The sequence below is a fragment of the Mus caroli genome, unplaced genomic scaffold (genome assembly GCF_978045245.1).
Source record: "Mus caroli unplaced genomic scaffold, Mus_caroli_1 scaffold_12, whole genome shotgun sequence".
Taxonomy (NCBI): Eukaryota; Metazoa; Chordata; class Mammalia; order Rodentia; family Muridae; genus Mus; species Mus caroli.
In genome coordinates, this window is record NW_028227267.1 from 120,074,498 (window position 1) to 120,099,168 (window position 24,671).

General features: G+C 42.1%; 2 protein-coding genes across 9 annotated transcripts in view; one reads left to right on the forward strand and one right to left on the reverse strand.

Moving 5' to 3' along the window:
- The window catches only part of Pcca (propionyl-CoA carboxylase subunit alpha), a 411,727-nt gene extending 396,934 nt beyond the window's left edge, over window positions 1-14,793 (forward strand). Inside the window, exon 23 of the mRNA XM_085828899.1 lies at window positions 14,100-14,793. Within this exon, the coding sequence (XP_085685025.1) occupies window positions 14,100-14,111 (12 nt within the window). The 3' untranslated portion in view covers window positions 14,112-14,793. The remainder of the gene's footprint in view (window positions 1-14,099) is intronic.
- Tmtc4 (transmembrane O-mannosyltransferase targeting cadherins 4) overlaps window positions 6,172-24,671 on the reverse strand; it is a 63,738-nt gene continuing 45,238 nt past the window's right edge. For 4 of the 8 annotated variants that reach the window (XM_021182605.3, XM_021182603.3, XM_029468861.2 and 1 more), the window contains exons 12-18: window positions 21,252-21,331; window positions 21,021-21,128; window positions 20,750-20,891; window positions 15,528-15,642; window positions 13,934-14,046; window positions 8,447-8,516; window positions 6,172-7,384 (exon numbers count right to left, since the gene is read on the reverse strand). In XM_021182605.3, coding sequence (XP_021038264.1) covers window positions 7,236-7,384; window positions 8,447-8,516; window positions 13,934-14,046; window positions 15,528-15,642; window positions 20,750-20,891; window positions 21,021-21,128; window positions 21,252-21,331 — 777 coding nt within the window. In that variant the 3' untranslated portion in view covers window positions 6,172-7,235. Of the gene's footprint in view, window positions 7,385-8,446; window positions 8,517-13,933; window positions 14,047-15,527; window positions 15,643-20,683; window positions 20,892-21,020; window positions 21,129-21,251; window positions 21,332-24,671 lie in introns of all 8 variants that reach the window. The other 4 variants (XM_029468858.2, XM_029468857.2, XM_029468860.2 and 1 more) reach the window with 1 other exon arrangement.

Consider the following 24,671-nt stretch of genomic DNA (forward strand, 5'->3'; position numbering starts at 1 on the left):
TCTATATGTCCCTATCGGGATGTGAAAGCAATGTCACAGAGATGGTGAGACGAGAGGCCCATTGTCTCCTCATAGAGACCCAAATTAACTATATGACTACTGCTCTTCCTTTCATCATTTCCCATCCCTTTGACTTTGTGTATGTGGAGTACTTGAAATCGTGTTATATTCTTGGTTTTCACATAGCATCAAATGATGCTGAAGTGGTTGTATTTTAAATAGATGTCCAAGTCTACAAGAAACCTGAACAATTATCACATTTATAAACCACCAACTTTATAGAAAGAAGACCATGAGAAGGAAAATGGGGTCTTAAAGGAGGGCCTAGGAAGGGGAGAAATGGGGAGTAATAGGATACACATGACATCAAAGATGGGCAGGGATGAGGGAAGGAGGCGTGGAGAGAAGAGCAGTCAAAGCAGTAGGTAGGAAAGTCTCAGAGCCACTCATAATGCGGCAAGCTAATTTACAAAACTAAATCGTTGACGAAGAAGGTTAAGGGTCTAAGAATGCTTGAAGTTACTCCTTTACCACAATCTCATTTTACAGTGGAGAAATCAAGAAAAGCAGTAGTGGTCCCATTGTATTTATTGGAAGCAACTGGGGCACAAAGTAAATAAGCAAATAACCCCAGGTTCCAGGTAAATATGGTGAGATCAGATTCATCTGTCTTTGATAGTCACTGAACCTTTAAAAATAATGACTTATGGTGTCTTAGGGTTTCTATCGCTGTGAAGAGACACCATGACCACAGCAACTCTTATAAAGGAAACATCTAACCAGAGCTGGCTTATATTTTAGAGTTTAGTCCATTATTGTCATGGTGAAAAGCATGGCAGCATGAAAGCAGACATGATGTTAGGTAGCCGAGAGTTATACATCCAGATAAGCAGACAGTAGGAAGAGAAAGATATACTGAAAGCCCAGCCCCTGTGACACACATCTTCCAACAAGGGCCACCTCCAATAATGCCACTCTGAGTCTATGGGGGTCATTTTCATTCAAACCACCACACAAGCAAGAAAGCTGACCCTGAGATTCATGGTCTTGTTCCAAAGTTCTTCCAACCTTATCACCTTGTTTGCTGAAAAGTAAATTCTACCATGCAACTACTTTATCTATCTATCTATCTATCTATCTATCTATCTATCTATCTAACTAGTGTATATGAGTATACTGTCACTATCTTCAGATCATCACGAGAGGGTATCAGATCCCATTACAGATGGTTGTGAGCCACCATGTGGTTACTGGGAATTGAACTCAGAACCTCTGGAAGAGCAGTGGAAGCTTTTAACTGCTGAGCCATCTCTCCAGCCCTCCATACATACTTTATCAGAATGTTTTTAGAATTTTTTAAAATGTGTTTTGCTCTTATGTCTATGTATTACTTAAACTTCCTCAGACTTCTGTGAAAAGTTTTATTTCCCATTTTACTAATGAAAGCTTGGTAGACGCAAAGAATCATCTCAGCATCTCATAAAAACAAACAGAAAACAAAACCCCTCACCTTAACAAAGTCCAAGTATCTCAACAAGGCAATTCTTTTTGTAAAATGGGTGCACCAAGACCCAAACTAAGCTATTAAGCACACTAGGGCCAAGATGGCTCCCATTCATTATTCCAGGCGTAGGTGATGACTGAGTCTCATCCCATTGGTGAGAGAGAAGTCTCACACTCTGATTGCCTAATCTCACAGTGGTGTTACTGAGAGTTTGCTACTGAGTTACCTTTGTAGAGCTGCTATCACAAGTTACCACAAATGGGTTGGAAATTTAGAATTTTAAAGTTGGAGGTAACCAGAATATATAAAAGTGGAAGTCTGTGATATCATTTGAAGTTTAGTGCTGTGTATGGGACCAAGTTGGGGAAAGGAATGGCATGTTTCCTGATGTCAATCAGTTGGTGCAAGTGTAACAGTGAGGGAATGCTCCAATGGCATGACACTTGCTAGGCAGGGTATTTAGCATAGCCTTTGTTATGATTCTGACCAAAGGGTAGTCCAGAAGTGGATAAACACTATTGCAGATGTGTATGGCAAATTACATTTCCAAAGATAGTCCTGACAAACATTTCTCTCCATTGACAAACTTTGTTTTCTCATCCCCACCAGGTAGGGGTGATGGAACAGGAAGGCAAGAACCAGGCTGAGTAGCCCCACAGACCTGGTAAGCTCCCAAGGAAATCTAGGTCGGCCTTGAATTGGAACAGGCTCAGAGATGTTGGGATATCCCCATGCCTGCCACCAGGAGACCTATTCTCCTTCCTCACTCCCTTTACTAGATGTCACTAAGTAGCTTAGGTTGACTTAGAACTTGCTATGTAGTCCAGTGTGACCTCAAGCTCACCATCCTCCTGCCGTGTATCTCCACATCCAGCATTGTATATCTTCCTTAAAAAATCTAAAGTCCTTACATTATATCATAACAAATTCAACATCATCTGTAGTTTTTAATTTAAACTCAGGACTCGTGCAATTTTTGCTTAGATTCAGGTGGAACTATTTATTTTAGAATTCTTCTAGGTGTTTATGTAACTCACATGGTCTCACAGTGGGAGTCACGTATTGATCCCAGTCAGCAGTGAGCTCAGCTTTCTAGACTTGCCTCCCAGCTAATGGTTTTATTCACTGCTGCTCTTTGCCTGAATCAATTAATTCATTTGGGACAAAAACCCAAACAAAGGATGATTTTCTAATCAACATTCTTTCAACATTTATTATGAGTAGCTCTGATTAATCCATCAAGAAGACTCATCCGCTCGCTCTGGCCGCTTGCTAATCCTGTGATCTTGAGAGGCATGCTGAGTCCAATTTTCTGACAGGTGTCTGAGTTGTCCACCCCAGAAAGCCTCCGTGAAAGCAGAGAGACTACAGCCTTTGTGGGTCTCCAATGATGTTAAAAATTAACCTGACTGCAATAATTAGATGCAATAAATAACTAAAATCTCTAGACTGGCACATATATTTGTGTCTTACTGTACTCTAGAGGCACACTGCCCAAAAGAAATGTACAGTGAACACAGCTACAATTTTTTTTTTAAATGTTAGTTCTTATGGTGTTGGGGCTCAATCCTAGGACCAAGTGCATGTTAGGTTACCCACTCTACCACTGAGGTATAGCCACAGTCTACACAGATACAACTCTCAATCTGGAAGCCACAACATGGGAAATTAGTTACTCTAACACATAGTAGGTATGGCAGTTTCAATGTTATCCATAGGCACAAATGTTTGAATATTGGGTAAATTTAAGAAGTTTGGACTTGATCAAGGAGGTATATTACTGCCTGAAGGCTAAGGTTTCATGGCTTTCACCATGCCCAGTGGCTTTCTCTGCTTTGTGCTTGCCATTGGAGATGTGAGCCCTCAGCTTCTGCTCTGCCACCAAATGTCTGCTCTGCCATAATAGACTCCATCTGGGACCATAAATCCAAATGAGCTTTCTTCTGTAAGTTGCCATGGCCATCGTGTTCTTATCACAGCAATATAGACATGATTAATACAGCAGACACTTACTTTTTACTGAATGAATGAGGGAACAGACATATTTACTAATGTTAGCTCTCCTTTGTCACAGCTGCTCTTTTAAAAACCCAGTCTAACATTGGTAATTTATTTCAGTGTCCACTGAGGTTCTCATCTTATAAAAAAAAGTCTTATGGCCCACTTTAAACTTGAAAAATGGGGAGAATAATGTAAACAAATTACCTAGGATGTTACAGCAGGAGTATCAAGATGTGTCTATCTGGGTCCAAGCAGGTTGATCAAGAATATGATCCAAAGATGTCCAAAGTTTTGATGCTGTGCTTAATCTTCTATATATACATTCAAGTCAGTAATTTGAAACCCTATGCAATGAACACACTAGGTAATACAAGACTCAAAACCAGAAAGCCCTATGCAGGGATGTGTGACTGTGCCTAATGGGATGAAACCTAAAAGAACTTAAGCATGCACGAAAGCGCAAACAAATCTGAGTGACCAAGTAGAAAGCTTACAGCAACACAGCTGAAATGAGACCCAAACCCAAGGAAGTGAAGTGAAGGACTGTGATCAGACTTCCCCATGTTTAAATGCTGCCCCATCTGTCATTAACAATCAAAACATTAAACTAAAAAAACTATTAGCCAGGTGTGGTGGCACATGCTTGCAATCCCAGCTTCTTTGGAAGCTGAGGCAGAGGATCATGAGTTTGAGGCTAGCTGGGCCGTATAGAAAGACTCTGTCTCAAAATACACATAGATACACACACAGACACACACAGACACACACACACACACACACACACACACACACACACATACTATTAGGTAAGAAGAGAAGTTAGTGGAAGCCAGCCTAATTTTAGTCTTAGGATCACTATGAAACATACCAAAGTTCTCTGAAGACAGGAATAAACGAAAAAAAAAAAAAAAGCTTACATGACAGACTTCTAAAATCTGCAGCCATGAAATGCTTTCTGAAATATTATCCAGCTAAATGACTATTTTCTCTGAAAAGAAAACAGCTGCAGAGGGAAGCCTGACAGACAAAGCAGCTAGAGTTTAGGGGACCAGATGCACACATCTTTATTGGACTCCAGAGTTTATCAGTAGGAAAGGGGTGGGGGGGCGAAGGAGCTTTTAGAAGAAATATTTTTCTTTGCTCTCAAAAAACCAAGTAGCATTGAAACAAAACAAAACAACAACAAAAAAACTATTTCTGCCAAGTTAGGCCCTACAGAAAGATTAATAATACACCCCCATAAAAACTGTTAAGTTGCTGATTGGGATCATTCAAAGAAATGTTTGAAATGTAGCACCGTCTTTGATGATATATTTCAACTACTACAAATTATAACCACTGGTCTACAAGTACACTGTATACATACAGCTCTGTCCCTGGAAAGTGAGTGTAGGCATTTCCGTTTCTTTTGGTCTGTACTGTCAGGTTGAGGTCTACAATATACAGACATCACTATAACCTAAGGATTCCTTCTGGGTCATCAACTTGACTGGCTCTGGAACCAACCAAAAGGCAAACCTGTGAGTACACCTGTGAGAGGCTGTCTTGACCAGGCCACCTGAAGAGAGAAGACCCATCTTAAACGTGGGCCTCAGGGTCCTGCCGCAGCCCAGGTGCAAGGAACTGCAAAGTTAACATTTTTTTTCCCACTTGCTTGCCTTTGCACCTGGCTGTTGAGTCCATCTACTACGTGGCTGCCACTGATGCTGCTTTCCTTTCAGTTTCTTTAGCTTTATGATGTGGGCTTTAGACCAGTGGCTATCTGGGGGAATTCTCCTGGCCTTCAGCGTCAGATTGGGATTACTGAGAACCAGCTATTGTAAAGATAGTTCTTGTTGGACAACCTAGAAAGTGCAGTGTAAATCAATCCAATAGCCTTTTTATTCTCTCTCTCCCTGCCTCCTCCTCCTTCTCCACCCCCTCCTGTTCTTTTTCTCTAGAAAACCCTGACTAACTTTGAGACAAGGTCTCGCTTAGCTGCCCAATGTGGTCTTGAATTCATTCTATAACCTAAGCAGGCCTTGAATTGGTGACCCTCCCAAGTTGATGGGATTATATACACACCACCAGGCCTGGTTCCTGTCTGCACACTGATTCTTCCACTTGCTTTTAATTAAAAGTGAAAGTTTTACTCTAAAATTTAGTACACAGAATCAAATCTATCAATACGGATCTGTCATTGATCTCATTATTTGAACATCAATAACTTCATAACAGAATCCTATAAAATGGGCCTATGATGATTTTTGTTGTAAACTTGACTGACTTTAGGCCCACCTATGTATGCATAAGGGTGTTTTCAGAGGTATGAGAGAGGTGGTAAGAGCCTGCATAGGTGTGAGTGGCAGCAACCCACAGGCAGGGGACCTGCAGAGAGAATGGAAGGAGAATGGATGCAGGGCAGTGGCAAGCATTGCTCTGTGTCCTGACTATGGATACATTACAACGGCTGCTCATACTCCTGCCACCATGCCTTCCCTGCTGCAACAGCCTGTACCCTGAATCCACCCTAAAATAAGCCCCTCCACCTTTATCCTGTTACTCAGGTGTCTTGTCTCAGCAGTGGGAAAGGAATGGACAGTGGGCCCTGAAACTGCAAACCAGTTTTACTTGTATACTAGAAAAGAACAAACTCTAGGGGCGAGAGGGGGACAAAAACATCCAACTAAAAAGAAGCCAAGACAGTTTCGTGACAGTTTGTGTGATAATTTTACTGCATAAGAAATGACAGCGATTACATAAATTATTAGGTCAACAGTATATAAAGAACAAACTAAGTAAACAAATTGTTGAGCTCTAATGTGAAAAGGAAAAACAAACCCAGTTTGTAAGAACAGCACACAATCCAGAGCTATGACTTCTTGTGAAAAAGAATTAATCTTTTTGCATTTTCTGGATAGAGTAATGTCTGTGATTTTATCATGTGAGATGGAAACCCACTTTACAACTAAAACATGAAAACACAGCATATACACATAGGTAGCCCTCTGAACAATGGACAGAACAGAGACCAGGATGTTAGGTTGCCTAAAGTATGTCAGGGGTACTCTACTAACAGTAGAATATTATCCTGCATACTAACATCACACACATTGGTGAATAATATACATATCAAAAAAGCATGGGAGTCCATACCTTCCTATGAAAAAAATATATAGATAAATATATAGACATTAAAATTTTCCCTTCTTCAATTACTTATCCTGTTCAACACAAAAATGTGAATAAATAATTTTCTTACAAACTTCAAGTTACACTGTTGCAAAGAGACTTAAAAAAAAAACCCAAATCTTGATTTACTCTTTCTTGTCATTAAATAAACATGCTAATATACAGATACGGTAGATGGCTATGTAAATTGTAGGAGGCATGTCTAAGTCACTCCATCTCATCATGATAATCACATCCTAAATGCAGTTTAACACAATCAAAATTCATTCAAAATAATATGTTTTTCTGTTTAGTTTTTAAAAAAAGGTTTCTTTTTTTTGAGATTTTAGAATTACATTTGAGTTGTGTGAAAAAATACAATTTCAATGCAAAAATCCTATCAAGCATTCAAGAGTGTATTGCTGGTGCTATAATCTTTTTGCATGTTATTGTTTTCATAGGAAAAAATAACAATAGAATAAAATAAATGTCTGAGGCTTTTAAATGACTAAACGTAAGCACACAATCTGAACAGAGGCTTCATGCACACACTCACAAACTCAAAACATTAGAGGGAAGATCAGACATCTTTCTTCTGCGTTTGTTCTAGCTTTCTTCTCAGAAGACTGTAATTCTCCTTGGTGCCTACTGCCACAGGGTCAAGCTGCAAGGAGATCTCATAGTGTTTCTTGGCTGAGTCAAGATGTCCCCAGCGATGATAAAGCACAGCTGAAATAGCAGGAGATGAATTTAGTTGGAAGTGCTTCTGACTAACTTGCAGGATTCCCAAACACATGCACAAAGAACCATTGCAGAGCCTTTACAGAAATCACTGTTTAAAAAAATATTGTTTGTACTGAAAGCTTTATTTATTGTAATTGCACACCCTGGGGAATGTACCCTGGGCCCTGCCTATTACTCATGAGTTTCTTCTTATTGTTAGATGGGATTCACGTGTTTCCAGAAATGTTATTACAAGAAAGGGCACAAGACTGTTCAGTGCTGCTGTGAAACTTCTAGCTAGTCAGCAGTGTACTGAGCTTGGGCTATGCCAAAGTCCAGTCCTTTATTATTTTATTCCCTTTTTTAGAAAGGCCCACAACTTATTTTATTTTTTTAAAGATTTATTTTTTATGACTATTTTGCCTTCCTGTACATATGTATACCACCTGCATGCAGTGCCTGGTGTGCATGGAGACTAGGAGATGTCAGATCCTCTGGAACTAAAGTTACAGATGGTTGTGAGCCTCCATGTAGATCCTAGGAACCAAATCTGGGTCCTCTGCAAGAACATCCAGTGTTTTTAACTGCTGAGCTGTTTCTATAACCACAACCATTTATTTTAAATAAAGATGTCCATAAATCTTTTAGTGAAATAACAGCTGTGTTTCTAGGCAGAACTAGGGGCTCTAACCTAAGAATGAGGCTGTAAGATGATAGTTACAATAAAGCGAGCCTTCAGCATCCTAAACCTGATTTGTATATAAGGAATGTTTTTCATGAGGTACAAGAACATGAATGTGTATGCTGGGTAAGCACTCTACACTGAGCTGTATCACTAGCCCATTAAAAAAAAATCATGAGACAGGGTCAGTACAGGTTACCTTTTAAACGTTACTTCTGCAAAAGATTATATATTATAATATATTATATATATTCATATAATATATACCAATATATTATATTCATGTATATGAATGACGTGTGTGTATATGTATATATATATGTGTGTGTGTGCTTGTGTATATAATATCAAAATTTCAATACAATTCAAATGGAAAATTTTCTTACCCAAATTACCATGGTAACTTGCAACATTTGGATTTGCTTTAATTGCCTTGAGGAATAAAGCTTCAGACTCCTATGAAACAAAATACATGCAGAAGAAGGTATTATGCACGAAGCAAAACCAATCATCTTACTTTCTAGCATCATTGTTTTGTATCACCAAATCCTTTCCAGAAACAGCCCTGCTCAGAAGAGGCTAAAGAAGCTAACATGGAAGGTGGCAGGGGGTGGCAGAACACAGTGGTGGCCAGAGAGAGGGGATGGCAAAGCCTGTAAGCTCTACCTCACAAGTAGCTGGGATTTCACAACCTATATCAGATGACTTGATTTAGTGTGCATTGAGGGAAGGGCACAGACAAGGAAAGCACCAAGCTGTCAAGGACACCCACAAGGGCAGCATGCCCAACCTGAAGTGAAGGCCTTACTGCAGACTCTCAGGTAGGGGTACAAGCCGTTCATTCTCTTCAGAAACCCAGAACACCCTTGCATCCCAGATGATTAGCAAATGCATCCCAGCAATTAGCAAAGAGAATGAGGAAGAAATGGCCACTTAGGATGGGAGCTGTCCAATACTGTGCATGACTGTGACCCTTGGAGAGCATGGGATGATTTTTGTACAGATTTACATTTCCTCTAAGTTGTCCTTAGTTGCAGTGAGGTCACCATGAAGCAGGGTGATGTGGTTTTCTACCAGACTGAGCCTAGATGTCATTTTCTACCATGATGCCCAGAGATAGATGTCCAACCTCTCTACTAACATAAGCCTAGGCCACAATGCATGTCTCCCACATGTAGAGCCAAGCTCACTGCAACTGGCACCAAATGCTGAGCTTATACAACCCATGATGCTAGACTGGGGATAATTTTGGCTTCTCTGAGTAGGCTTTCTGCCTCTCTGCCTCTGCATTTTCTAAAGTGCAAGAACAGCAGTTTCTTTGCTATGGAATAGACCATGGGTGTCCTGGGAAATAGGCTGGGTGTCTAGGTGGACAACTCTGAACCCACATAGCTCAGAGAAAACCTGGTCGTGCAGAAGTATTATTTAAAAGGGTTTGAATAAAGCCATCAATCCGATATACAGGATGTCATTGATGAGCCAGTTTTACATCCCAGCTCCAGCAAGATGTAGAACCATCAACCTAAACCAAAGTTTGGAGATTTTGTTTATCAACACAAAGGAAAAGTAATACACTCTCTTCTGAAGTACAATAAACACAGCAATTAACAAAGGTTTAGAGCCGGAAATGGTCCTGCAATTTGGGTCTTTAGAACAAGTGGAGATCTGGGTTGAGAGTACCTGGAAGACAAAATGTCACAGCAGCAGCCTGTCATTAAGACTAAGCCTGTGCCCTCAGATGGGATGCCCTAAGGGCCATGACTCAGGGAAGGGAAGGGAGACAGTCTAATGTGCAGTTGAAACCAAGCACAAGAAGATACCTTCCTTTCAATTCACTCAGGTCGAAGTCTGTGCAACTGGTGGTTTGTGGCTCATACCCTCTACCATGGGCCAATCTCCCTTTAAAGAGGGTAACCCCAGGCTCAGATCCTATGCCTGGGATAGTTAAGTAGCTGAGACTGAGTAAAACTTTCACTTCTTAGCTACCCTATTTTTCTGATAATGACATTTTAAAACACATTTATTTGTGTTCAAAATATACTCAAAGGGCTGGAGATCTGCATTCCAACATACTAGTTGCTTTTCCAAAGAACCCAGATTGATTTCCCAACACTCACATGGCTTCAGACAACCATGTGTTACTCCAGCCTCAAGGGATATGATGTCTTTTTCTGGCCTCCCTCGGCAATGCACACATGTGGTGCACAGTCATAAAATAAAAAGAAATTTAATAAATATTTACGTAAAGAGAAGCATCAACTGGATGTACTATGCTCCCAGGGACTTGGGAGGCTGAGGCAAGAGGATGGAAGAGTGCCAACCTGTGTTATATAACAAAATATAGCAAGACTCAGTCTCTTAAATAACATATAAATGAATAAACAAAGCAAAGCAAATAAATTGGGCAGAACCTATATGAGAAACAAAGGAGTTCTTAACAGTGCGGCACACATGACCAGAGTTTGGGAAACTACTCTCTCACTGGGACATGCCCTCAAACCCCAACGCAGTGAATGAGCAATGCAGAAAGGGATGGCTGGGAACATCACCTTGGCTCTCCCACATTAGCCCTGAACTGGAAAGCAACATAAATTTTAATGGGTTTAAATTCTTAGGCAAATGGATGGACCTGGAGGGTATCATCCTGAGTGAGGTAACCCAATCACAAAGGAACTCGCACAATATGTACTCACTGATAAGTGGATATTAGCCCAGAAACTTAGGATACCCAAGATATAAGATACAATTTGCTAAACGCATGAAATTCAAGAAGAACGAAGACCAAAGTGTGGACACTTTGCCCCTTCCTAGAAATGGGAACAAAACACCCATGGAAGGAGTTACAGAGACAAAATTTGGAGCTGTGAGGAAAGGATGGACCATCTAGTGATTGCCATATGCAGGGATCCATCCCATAATCAGCTTCCAAACGCTGACACCATTGCATACACTAACAAGATTTTGCTGAAAGGACCCAGATATAGCTGTCTCTTGTGAGACTATGCCGGGGCCTAGCAAACACAGAAGTGGATGATCACAGTCAGCTATTGGATGGATCACACGGCCCCCAATGGAGGAGCTAGAGAAATTACCCAAGGAGCTAAAGGAAACTGCAACCCTATAGGTGGAACAACAATATGAACTAACCAGTACCCCGGAGCTCTTGTCTCTAGCTGCATATGTAACAAAAGATGGCCTAGTCGGCCATCACTGGAAAGAGAGGCCCATTGGACTTGCAAACTTTATATGCCCCAGTACAGGGGAACCCCAGGGCCAAAAAGGGGGAGTGGGTGGGTAGGGGATTGGGGGGGTGGGTATGGGGGACTTTTGGGATAGCATTGAAAATGTAAACGAGGAAAATACCTAATTAAAAAATAAATTAAAAAAAAAGTGTTCAACAGAGGTTCATTTAATGATCATTAAGCTAACATCATTTTGTATGCATGTATTTACCATTCAGTAGATGCAAATTCCACCCTCATGCATGTTCTCCTATCATACTGCCAGAAGCCAGGCAGACTGCTATCTTCACTTTATACAAGGACAAACTGAATAATGGACCAGTGAGTGACTGCTGTTAGGTTCTAGAGCTCTTAACTGAGCACTAGGGACACTCAATATAGTAGACACATTTTCTGTACACTCAAGCTACTAGCAGGCTGCTGAAGCCTGCATCCTGATACTGATGAGAAATTCATTTGGTCATTTCACAACTGCAAGCATGAGGCCCTGAATCTGTATCCCAGCACCCACGTAAACAACGGTGTCGCGTTGGAGAGGCAGAGGCAGGAGCATCACTGGATTTCTCCTGATAGTCAAATTGGCTGAAGTCACTCAGCTCCAGATCCAGCTCAGATTCAAAAAGTAAGATAGCCAGTGACTGAGGAAGATACCTTACATCAGCCTCTCGCCCCAGACAGACAGACAGACACACACACAGACACACACACACACACAGACACACACACACCACTCCCAATCCCTGGGCTAGAAGAGAAGCCTACTAATCCTGTGAGACTCTATTTCCACCATTTCCCTATCTCCCTACTGATCTGTCCAGGGCTCTGTCAACATGTAGTCAACAGGCTGGACAGGGCACCTTGCAGGTTAAGAACAAAAGATATTCTCCTCCTATTGTGACAGAAAAGCTATACAAATGTTTACAATCTAAACCCTTAACTTAAAAAAAATAAAGTATGAGATGCTGGCTCCATGGCTGGACTAGGCTGGCTGAACCCCTGGCTGGAAAAGTCCCATCATGCTCCCTGCTGCTAGTTGCCTAAGAGCTCAAAATGAGCTCCTTATTTCAGATTTCATCTTGTTTCCTTATCATAGGCTCAGCACTCTGGCCTTGCCCATTAGGATGAAAATGTGTACAGATGTGCAACCTATTGTACCATTCTGTTACATGGAGTATTTTCTACTTATGGGGTGGTGGGGGGGGGGGACAATGTGAACAGGAAGCCAAATGAACCCTGGGCTCAATTCCCATAATAGAAATTGCACTTTATAGACTGCAAGATGATAGAAAAATCAATACAATGATCACAGAATCAGCATCTTGAAGACTTGCTGTAGGTAGCCGGGTCAATGGAGGACTGAGTCTCCTGATTCATTCTTGCTAACCCACCCTTCCCCCATGTAGAGGTATAAAAAAATAAAATGAAACATCTCAAAAAGCCATTTTTTTTAAGGACAAAAGCTAGAATTAAAAATGTGTAGTAAAACCTAAATTCACCAATATTCAGAAATGATAGAAATGCATAAAATAGTTTATAGAAAGTTAAACCAATAATGATATCTAATGAATATAAAGAAATGGTATGAGAGAGGTATTGATTAATGTGGTAGTAGGGTTCTTTAAAGGAGAATAATAATTAATTGCTACTGTTTATCCTTGAATTGCATCCACGGCCCCAGAGTGTTCAAAATTAAACATAGGTATTATAACTCTGAAATAAAGTTATTCAGAATAAAATATTCATATACAATATTAATAAAAATAATATTTTGAGTAATAACTCATCTATCAGACCACAATCCTGAAATATTTCTTCATCCAAAGGCTGTGGGACTGCTTCTCCAAGTGTTCCCAAAATATGTCTGTGTGAAGTGCCCAGGATGTCATTTAAAAATAAATACCCCTGATTTGCCCACCTCTGGGCTGATTCTCCTGGGGAGGAATCTGCATTAATGAGAATATAGAGAATAGAGTGTTGGGTGACTGGCCCCATGAACCTATAGGGAGTGAGGCCCAGACAACAACTTACTACTTCTGAAAACCTCAGTGGAAGAAGTGTGCATGTGTGTTTGCATGTGCATGTCTGTGCAAGAGTATGGAGGTGCCATACATTCTAGGCAAGCCTTCGATCACTGAGCTACATCTTAGTGCCAGAGTTAAGATCTTATGATTTTCACTGGTCAAAAGCCTCTAGGGCCTTGATGATGACATGTGATTCAGAGGAGAAACTAAGGTTTATAAAATGCAAAAGATAGAACCCACAGACAAACCTAGTACTCCTGCCCTGCTGTAAGTGCAAGGTCAGACTGCATGCAAAGGAGGAGAGTGCCCTGGGAGGGTGGCACTGTGCTAAGTCATCTTGACACCAGCCATGTAGCACAGGAGCCCAGCACTGGCAGCTCATCCTAGTTACTTTTCCTGGGCTTCTCACCCCTCACCACAAGGAACAAGCTGGTTTCTCATGAGAAAGGACACTGGGTCTAGCTGTTAGGTAACCAGGAGAGGAATCTGACCAAGAGCTTCCCTGGTGCTCCTGCTCTGGCCTAACCCTTCACTGAACTGGGCATAAACACCGTGGCTCCTGTCAGCTGCTCGACTGACTGCAGGACATCAAAGCCTGCTGCTTACCCACCTTGTATTTCTGGGATTTCCCCAGCACGTTTGCCAATGAGAACATAAGGGAGTGATCATTAGGTATTAATTGCAGGGCCTCTCTTCCAACAGCTTCAGCCTGGGCTAAGTTACCTGGGAGGAGAAATGAACTAATCAATACTGTGCTTGTGTCTTCTTCTCTCTAGAGCAAGACTTGAATGCATGATACACAGTATTGAAAATACTACTTGAGAAGACCCAAGGAGAACACGAGAAGACACGAGACATGCCCACAACCTAGTGGGTGGAAGAGACATGGGATGGCATCTCAGTACACTACTAACAGACATCTTAGACCATGTTTAAATTCTCTCCCAGATACCAATTATATCCAAAGTGGGACATAAAGCACGGCAAAGCAACACTAACTTCTGAATATTCTTACAGCCAAGTACATGTTCTGTATGTTTTGGAAAACAAGCCATCTACCTCCTGTCTACACAGTTTAGATGGTTTACTAGTTTTCGATTCTATCAAAGTACCACCAAGGCTTTTAAAGGGATGGTTGGGTTTTTATAAAGAAGGCAGCAGAGGGCTACTTGGTAGAAAACTTGCCTACCACATCCAAGGCCCTGGGACTGATCTCCAGTATCGTAAGATAGCACAACAAGGGTAACAAGGCCCACCACCCCACCCCAAACCAGTTGAACCTGGTCTACTATGGGCTGAGAAATCAGATCTAATCATCAGCATTGTATTTTAACTAAGAATCCATTCCTCTCAGAATAGACCTGAAAGCAGATCCTATGTGTACCTCGCTGTCTCCAGCATGCTGGAGGGTAGTGTGGCTCAATGATGGGCCTCAGAATAAATGAGACCTGATCACACCCACTCCTCCATGACTCAACACTAATTTTCATTACATTATGCTTTTCATCACATTATGTTCAGGTAGGTTAGAGGAAACTTCGTTTTCTAGAAAGACATTAGCATCATTATGTGTGCTAGGGTACTGCATGTGCTCTTGCGGCTAGAAGTCAGGATCAGATGTCTTCTTCAATTGTTATCCAATTGATTTTTTTAAGTCAGGGACAGGGTTTTCACTGACCTTGGAGCTCATTAATTAGGTTAATCTAGCTGGCTAGTAAGGGGATCTCCTGTCTCTATTTCCCAGTGTTGGGGTTGTATGGTATCTACCACCGTGCCTGGGCTTTTATGTGGGTGAGGAGGGTGTGACTTGTGGCCTCATGCCTGCAATGTGAGCATTTTACCGATTGAGCCATCTCCCCAGTCTCTAGAAAAAGTTATTTTTGTTAACATCAATTAACCCAGATTTATTTTCATTCTTTCTCCCTCCCTTCCTTCCCCACTCCCTTCTTTCTTTTCCTGGAGTCTCTCTGTGTCATCCTGAGGGCCTCAAACACAGAGATTTGCCTGCCTCTCCCTGCCAAATGCTGGGACCAAAGCTGCATACCACCACACCCAGCTTATTTATCTTTTAAACTCTAGGACTAACATTGGTCAGCAACACGCCCTGACTAGCCTGTGGGAATGACACTGGTCTGCATGCCTTGGTTAGCCCACAGAACGATGGATAGTGGAACACCTTCTCATCATCTCCTTCTCCTCTGCACCTGTGTTATCCAGAAGTATGATCATGTTGTTCCACGCCAGGCTGTGCTCCGGCTTCAGTACGGTGGCATTTCTCCAAGCGTTCAATGCATCCACGTGGCGATTTAGATCTGCATACTGAAAATAAAGCCCCCCCCCCAAGAGTCAATATTCCAACTCTTCCTCCTTGTTCCCTTTCTATGACATTATCACACAGACACACAAAATCCCTCAGAACAAACAATAACTACTACCTTACTTCCTATCAACCTGTGTACTTAAATGCACAACCTCAATGAGTAGAGGCCATCACAATCCGAGCTTTACAGAAGGAACCAAACAAGAGGGAAATGAGTGACTTGCTCGGCCAAACATCTAGAGATCTAGAGGTAGTGTTAGGTGACCTGGGTCTTGCGTTAAGGAACATTATTACCTTTTATGTACTGACCACAAATATGACATCACACTTTAAGCTACTGAGAAACACTGATGATTCTATTCCAGGTGCACCCCAGGAGGCTCACTGGCCAGTGAGCCTAGTTGAAATGGCAAGGTCTGAAATGGTGAGACCCTGCCTCAAAACATAAGGACAGCCACAGAGGAAGGTACCCAAGGTTGATCTTTGACCTCCACATGCACACACATAGGCTCAGCTACCCACACAGAAGTGATTGGGGTGGGAGGGAAGCAAGAGCACACATGCACTCCATATGCCTATTTGCTTGCGAAGAATGTTTTAGAAACCTCTTATGAATATCTAAACTCAAAATACAAATATGAGCCATTCAGATATATTTTTGCAAACTTTTTTGGAGACCCATCTAGTCACATAAGATCCCTCAGCAGTCTGGATCAGCTTGGCTTGTGTGGGAAGAAGAACATCATCTTTGCTTTCTCTGGACAGGAAATTTCATTTAACATCCATAACAATATAAAACAGATAGCTCTAATCTGCACAGTCATCAAAAGTCAGAGGGACAAAGTGATGGATTCTTTTCTTTTTCCATTTGTGTGTGTGTGTGTGGTATGTTTGTGTGCTTGTGTTTATGTTTTTTGCATGTATATGGATATATGTGCACAATGTGAGCACCTGCATGTGGTGGTCCAAGGATGCTAGGAATCATCTTCCATGGCCTTTTCACTTTCTTCACTGAGGCGTGGTCTCTCAATCAACCCCAGAACTCACTAAAATGGCTACTCCCACTAGCTAGCTTTCTCTGGGAACCCCAACTCAATGGTCATCATGCCCACCTGGTATCCACATGGCGTTCTGGGGACCTGAACTCGGGTCCTCATGCTTGTACAGGAAATGCTTTAATTTCCCTACCTTGTGATGGATTCTTTAGCAGGTGATCCGACCCTCTTAAACTCAGGTCAAAGGTACATTTCATCTGAATATACTCCATCCCTAAACTCTGCATGAAGTCCCTATGACAGGAATCTATGGCAGCTTTAGCTTATAATTTCCGACTGCTTATTAAGCACATTTTCCACTGGACAACAGAAAAATTTTAACTTGTTCTATGTCCCATTCAACAAGTAGGTGACATGAGGTCAAATGAATTATGCAAACATTTACAAACATCTTTTTTGTTAAAGAGAGTTTCTCAAATTTCTCACGAGGCTTAGACTGTCAGGTTGCAATGTTTTCCCCTTTAGGAAACCATTAGGAAATAGTGTAAAAATTCAAATAAATACAGCTGTTTACATATACCAAACATTAAACTTGGTCCCTGCACCAGATGTCTAAGTCAGTTCACTCCAGCATGTATTCCAGGTCACAGTCACTTGGATGGAGTCAGTGATGACACTGTATATTCATTATACAACACAAGTCCTCCAGATGTTTCCTACTTGTTCCCACTATTACTCTGACTGTTGTTTTGTTGAAGGTGAACCAGATAACAAGTTTTCATTTTGTCTCCATGGCTACTCTTCCTTTACACACACTTTAAGGAAGCAGAGAACCACAGTGATGGTAATTTAATACTCAGCAGGGAGTAGAGGTGTTATTAACCTACCAGTCCATCATGGGTCCTTTACCCTCTGACTCTTTCTCCCAGCCTCAGAAGGACAGGGCAGAGGACCATGCTTCTCCTGCACCTCTCATTCTCCTACTGGTTGTCTCAAAATGGCTCCAGCCCATTTTCTACTGTCCTGAGGCTGGAAGCAGTCATCTTCCTCTAAAAGGTAGCCACGTCTTTTGTTAGTTCTCTGTCCATCCACATGCTTCCCCCAAACCTATATTTACATTTTTGTTATTTCCACAACTGTCTGACCAATTCCTTGTGCTAAGCCTTCCCTATTTAAAATACTTAGCCAGCTTTTGCTTTTCTAAAGCCCATCACGACTGGATAATGACCAGCTTCTTCACAGCCAACACTCCCCAGCACTCCTCCAGGTCACTGTCAGCACAGCCAACAGTCCCCAGCACTCCTCCAGGTCACTAACACCACAGCCAACAATCCCCAGCACTCCTCCAGGTCACTGACACCCTCAAGGGCCAGCACCACGTCCCTAATAATCCAACTCTTCCCATTTCCTCTGTCATTATCGAGGAATTATAATATAGAGGAATAAGAAGAGCATTATATCCTCTTCTTACCAGAGTCCATAAATCAAAGCAAATATTAATCTCCCAATATAAAAATGCAACTTCTAAAACAGACACCTTGAAGCTATTAAGTTCCTTTTATTTATGGGTATATAAATGGGCTGGTTGAGGTGCAGAGATTAAGCCTTGATGCTTTTAAGTTGTCAAGGGCAAAAGCTGGGTAATTAAACTACAACAGAGAGCAACAACAGTACCCAATGGGCCCTGTGGTAACGCTACATCTGGGTAGCACAACGGGTAAACAACACCACTGTCTCCATCATTTTGGGACTGTGAATGATGGTCACAGTCAAAGAAAGCATCATGCAGCCCAAGACTGGAGCTCACCATCCATGCTTATATTTTATGTTCTGCGTTCTTTGCTTTCGAAGCTACTCCTATAGGGTTCATTTAGCATATATTCTGTTTTCCAAATCCCAAGCAACAGCAGTGAGAGGCAGTGAGTAGTGAGGGAGCAATGACTGTAGAATTGAGCTTTAATTGAAGCTGCAGGTGGGCGCACTTGCTTGGCAGGCAGTGACCTGAAAGGAGCTACCTCTAGAAAAGGGGAAACACCAAAGACTTCACAGGGACCAGCCTAATGTCATTTAACTGCTAGTTTAACTGGCTCATCAAACAGTCACTCCACCTCCATGCATAGATTCAGGTTAATACATCTACTCCCTCCAGCCAGCACATCCTCCCTTTGTTAATTTTGAGGATTCGCCCTGCTTTGTATGTGACTGAAGTTTTGGTCCCTACTCACACTGTCATGGGGTTTTCAAATGACCCCCCCCCCCAACCCCAGCTTACCCTTAGAAGAGCTTCTTCTGGTTTCTAGGAGAAACCTGCTTCAGCACAGAAGTACGAAACAGATCATAAAATATACTTTTTTTTCCTTTCTTTCCTTCTTCTTCTTTTTTTTTTTTTTTGTTTTCTGAGACAGGGTTTCTCTGGGTAGCCCTGGCTGTCCTGGAACTCACTCTAAAGACCAGGCTGGCCTCAAACTCAGAAATCCGCCTGCCTCTGCCTCCCAAGTGCTGGGATTGAAGGCGTGCGCACCACTGCCCAGCTAAAGTATCCATTTTTGAATGTAAACCTGGAGACAGCTGATTGAGACAAGGGTATCTCAGGCTTCTGTCCTTTATTCAAATCTCTGCTCCCTGGGATCAGTGGTGTTGATGTCTCTGCTCTACTGTGCCCTGCAGGAGGTGACACCTCTTTTTGACACTGGAGTAGATTCCTAGAGATGGTGTTGTCCTATCATACTTATCATACATATATCACAACTAAAACAAGGTTTTTGTTTTTTAAATGAAAACTACTTCATTCTAAAATTTATAATACAAGCAATGTCTGTCCACTTAAAGTGACTTGTCCAGCATTAGAAAGTCAGTCTTTCTCTTTGCAGCCATGCGCCTGGCCATTTTGGTTTTTTTCCTCTGTTCATTCTACTTGTGCAGTCAACAAAATCTTGGCTCATCATTCCAGAAACAAACATGGTAAAGGCCAAAGTTATTCATGTCATGGTAAAAATGGAAGCCTATTCTTTCTATTAAAATATCCAAACACCCAATGTTTTCTTGGTTTCCCTTCTGCTTTGACTGGGTCGTCAAAGTCTAGACAGGGATGATTACCAGAGGCAGGGCCATGCTGGGGGATATTTATTATTTTTTTGTGGAACATCTGAATTATCAAATAGGAGATGAGATGATTATTTGGATGAATAACTGATGTGAGGAACTACTAGTTTTGTTTACACAAAGAATGCACAAAGCAAAGATGCTTTGGGTATTTCAAATGAGGATAAGCAAGATTTTTTTTTTTTTTTTTTTTTACCTGTACATGCTACCTACTTGTGAAGCTATACACTCCTTTTAGATGTTCCATCTCTGTATGTACAATCCGCTTTGGCTCAGACAGATCCAAAGTATTTCCCTTACCGATTTCACCTAGTCAATGTAATGAGTCCTGTTTAAAGAATTATGCTGTTTGAGCCACATTATTTTCTTTGCCATGAAAATTAAGAGCAATCAGATTACCTTAAATATTTTGTCAAGAACCAGAAATACAGAGCAATTCAAGCACCTTAGTTTCTATGCCCATTAAGTAACTGCAAGGCCCTTTTAGATAAACACTAATTCCTGACACCGTCCTTTTCAGGAGGATGTCCCCTTGCAAAGCAAGAGATCTGTTCCCTTGGGGAAAGAGAACAAGGAAGCTCAGAAAATAAGTTACAGGTTTGTTTTTAAATATTAGTTTCTATTGAATTCATGTTTTAAAAACAACAATAACAACAAAAATCAATGTTTATCAAGAAACAGATTCTTGATGCATGTTTTCCAGGGCAGAAGGGATGTACAGAACTTCATTTCATCTATTGCCTTTGTGATTTTCATAAATTAGACTCATTCAGTTTGTATGGCTCATTAATTAGAACTTCAGCAGTGTATACAAGGAAATCAAATACTATTTTCAAATGAGATAAACACATATAGAGGACTTTTATAATGTGGACAGTGCTGGATGGGTTTAAGAAGGTCATTCTGTTTTAGGTGATGGGAAACTGGGGCTGCCTGCCCTTACCAGCCGCCCGAGGTTGTAGTAGCAGTCTGGGTATTGTGATGGGAAACTGGGGCTGCCTGCCCTTACCAGCCGCCCGAGGTTGTAGTAGCAGTCTGGGTATTTCCGCCTGTGTTTAATCGCTGTCCGGTAGCTCTGCTCTGCCTCCTCAAACCGTTTCAGGCTGTTCTGAACTATGCCCAAATTCATCCATGCGGCTGCAAAGTCTGGCCTAGAAAAACATTTTTTTTTTAAACAAAAGATAAACAAGAAAACGAGGGGATTAGATGATTGCCCAAACCCAGAGATTTCACTCTTTGTTCTTGGCAGAATGTTAAGAAAAGAAAAAAAAAATGCTTACTGTATTTGGACAGCCAACGACAGCAGCTCTTCAGCTTCCTGTAGCTCATTCCTTTCTTTTAAGATATTCCCAAGGTTATTCATGGCATGAACGTACTTGGGATTTAGTCTGGAAATGGAGAGAAAAGTCACACAGTCTGTCACTGTTCGGTTGTTTTCAGCTAACACTTAGAAATCAGTCAAGACCGACAGGCATTTCAGAAAGGGAAGGTCCATGCGTACAACTGTGTACCTGACTGCTTCCCGGTAATATTTGATGGCCGCTGTTTGGTTGCCTTGATCAGCCAGGTTTTTGCCAATGTTGTAGTGAACCTGAAAACACAGGTGACAATTTGGCCATCAGCACATAGACTTCTTTGTTCAAAGCTGGGCATCTATTGCATCTTCTAACTGAAGACAGAAGGGGAAGGGATTAAAATATAAATACATCACTGACCAGAATAAAAAAGCCCTACTGGGGAAGGGTGGAAGAGTTGCAGGGCTATGTAAGAAGTTGTGAGAATGACCTACAAGTCAGGGGGGGAGGTCATAAGCAAATAGCTGTAAATATGACAGGAAAGAAGATGACTACATCACCCCACACAAAGCCAGAAACTCATTAAACTGTTCTGGAGAGCTTCTTGCTCTCTTCTCCCAGGCACCTCAGAGCTGAGATCACCAGTCAGTCACCTACAGACCCGAGACAGAAGTTAACTGTTACTTTCCCTAAATCCAGTCCTTGCTGGTCCAGCATAGTCCTCTGGTTACCACTGCATGCATTCTGCTTCCTGAGTAAGAAGTGGGATGTTTTCGTCTCGCTCCCCAAACTCATGCAATGGCATCCCAACTCCTAACCTACGGAGTTAAAGGTAAGGACTTTAGAAGGCGAATAGGTCACAAAGATAGGCCCCTTACTTCATTTGTTATGCAGAGGTTTCTCTGAAAGATGGCTGTCCCTGAACTGGAAGAAGGTCCTTCCTGAGCACCGCTATGCACAGGTGCCTTCACTGTGGATTTCCTTGCCTCTAGAATGTTGAGAAGCAAATATTTGCTGTTTAAACCCCAGTCCACACTGTTCTCTCAAGGCAGCCTAAACTAGAGGCTAACATCTATGACCCCTCATCTTCCAGGCAGCAACTTATGAGGACTAGATAAGGCACTTGGCCACCAGCTGGGGATATCACGGCAGCAAAAGCCCAGAGTTGTACCTCACAGTGCCTCGGCTAATGGCTAAACCTGTGTCGCTGCATAGGTTTCAAGGGCTGTGCAGGAAAGGTTATGTTCAGGTTTCAGAGCCTAAGAAAAAGCTTTGTGGGATTGATTTTCTGGCTGGGATCTGAAGTAGCTACTAAGAGAGGTTTGCCCTGGGAAGAGGAGGCAGCCCAGGCAGAGTTCAGGGATGGGAGGAAGCTGGTGTTGGGCAAGAGACTCAAGGTCCTAGGATGCTTGAGGGCAGGAACTCAGGTTGGCCACTATGACTAGCCAGGCAACAGCAGGCCGGTGAAGGCACAGCTTGAAAGCAACAAGGTCAAATTACTCCATACTTGTGCCCTTGAGCTATCATGACAAGGCCCTTCAAACCTGGGCTTCATACAGCACTGCCTGTCTCAGTTCTAAAGGCCTAGCTTGAGGTAGACTCTTCCAGCCTGGTATGTCTTCTAGGTGTATTTTGGTGACCAGACAACTCTTACTGATGTCTTCACACATCACCCAACTAACTTCCTTGTCTCCATGTCTCTTCTCTAACCTGATGTAAGCCATCTTACTCTGTCTTCTTTTCGTATGACAGAATACCACAGGCTGCTCTTTTTAAAAATGTATTTTGGTGTTTTGCTTGCATATATGTCTATATGAGGGTGTTAGATCTCCTGGAACTGGAGTTATAGACAGCTGTGAGCTACCATGTGGGTGGGTGCTGGGAATTGATCCTCTGGAATAGTAGTCAGTGCTCTTAGTTGCTGAGCCATCTCTCCAGCCTCCATCAGACTGTTAATGTTTTAGTTTAGAAATATATTTTACTCACAGTTTAGGAAAGAGGTTGTGAAGTCTGGGGTCAGGGGTTAGAGGAGGCTGTCTCTGCTGAAAACTCAGATTACAGAGTAAGGCATCAACTGACAAGACGGTGGGGTGTGTTGTATGTCCTGGCATGTCCTGGGGTGTATTGTGTGTCCTGGCATATCCTTTAGAGAAGGTCACTGCTGGTTTACTACAAGAATGTGCCAGGTCAATTCTCCCTCCTTATAAAGCTAAATTCTCATGTCTTCATCAAACCTCAGTTGAGTCCTGGCAAGAAATGCCTTTACATACTGATTCATCTTGTTGGTCTTAAAAAGGTTAACTTACATGATGGGAGTTTTATGTTTATTAAGAACGAAAGAGAATATATGAGTAGATAAACCATTTGCAAAGACAATGAAAGAAACAGGACTCACGGTTGCAAATCAATGAGAAATTTTTAACCATCTTAGAGTGAGGATGCCTGGGAGGCTGGTGCAGAGCTCTCAGTTACACATGGGCATCAGGTGAGACTAGAATCTGAGTCTGAACCCCAGTGTACATGCCTGCAGTCCTAGACTTGGCAAGTAGAGACAGAAGAATCAGATTAAGGCCATCTTTGGCTACATAGAAAGTTCAAAACCAGTCAGGGCTACTTGAGACCTTATCTCAACCATTAAAATAGAAGAAGGGGGAGAAAGAGGAGGAACAACAGAAGTGGGAGGAGAAAGAGAAGGAGGAAGAAAAAGGAGGAGGAAGGAAGAGGAAGAAGAAAGAAGGAAGAGAAAGAAGGAAGAAAGAGGAGGAGGCAGCAGCAGCAGGGACCTAGACTAAGATCAGAAAAGCAGGACGACATGGCCCTGAGGAAGGCCATCAGAGGTCTGTATTGATGATCAAAAGCTCTTCCCAGAATCAGGAGGCATAAACCCTAAGGCCGGTAGTAATCCCGGAAAGGGATACCACAGATCTTTGTTTGGAGAGGAAGACGCAAGGCAAATGCTAAAGGCCACCATGACTTGATATGGTTCTTCCCATGATCTTCTCATCACAGTGGCTCTGAGCTGATACACTGCTTTGGTATTCGACATCTTGTTGGAAACTGAGAATCTGAGTCTGAACCTCAGGGTTTCTAAGCCCATTCCTTCTCACCACAGTACACCTGCTTTCCGGGAGCTAGTGAAGATAGGCTTGACTTCTCTAGGCCATCTAGAGATGCCTCACCACACTGCCTGCTTTTCTACTCAAAGCTGTCTTTGAACCACTGACTTCTATTATGCATCTTGGACAGACTATTTATAGAGCAAAGCCCATGGCCTTTTAGTGTGACTGTGAAGACTGGGCCTTTAAAGTGGCAATAAGGAAGTGAGGTCACAAAGTGGACCAATCTGACTAGAATCAGACAGAAATGAAGACTGTAGACAGGAATGACTAAACAATGACACAGTGAGAAGATAAGTCATTGAGAGAGAGTGTGTGTGTGTGTGTGCGCGCGTGCATGCATGCACGCGCGCGCGCATACACACACATGTTGTGACAGAATAGAAGCTTAGAAACACACACATACCATACATGCACACACACTCACACATGCATGCATGCACACACAGTTTGACAGAAACTTAGAAACACCATATAACACACACACACACACACACACACACACACACACACACACGTG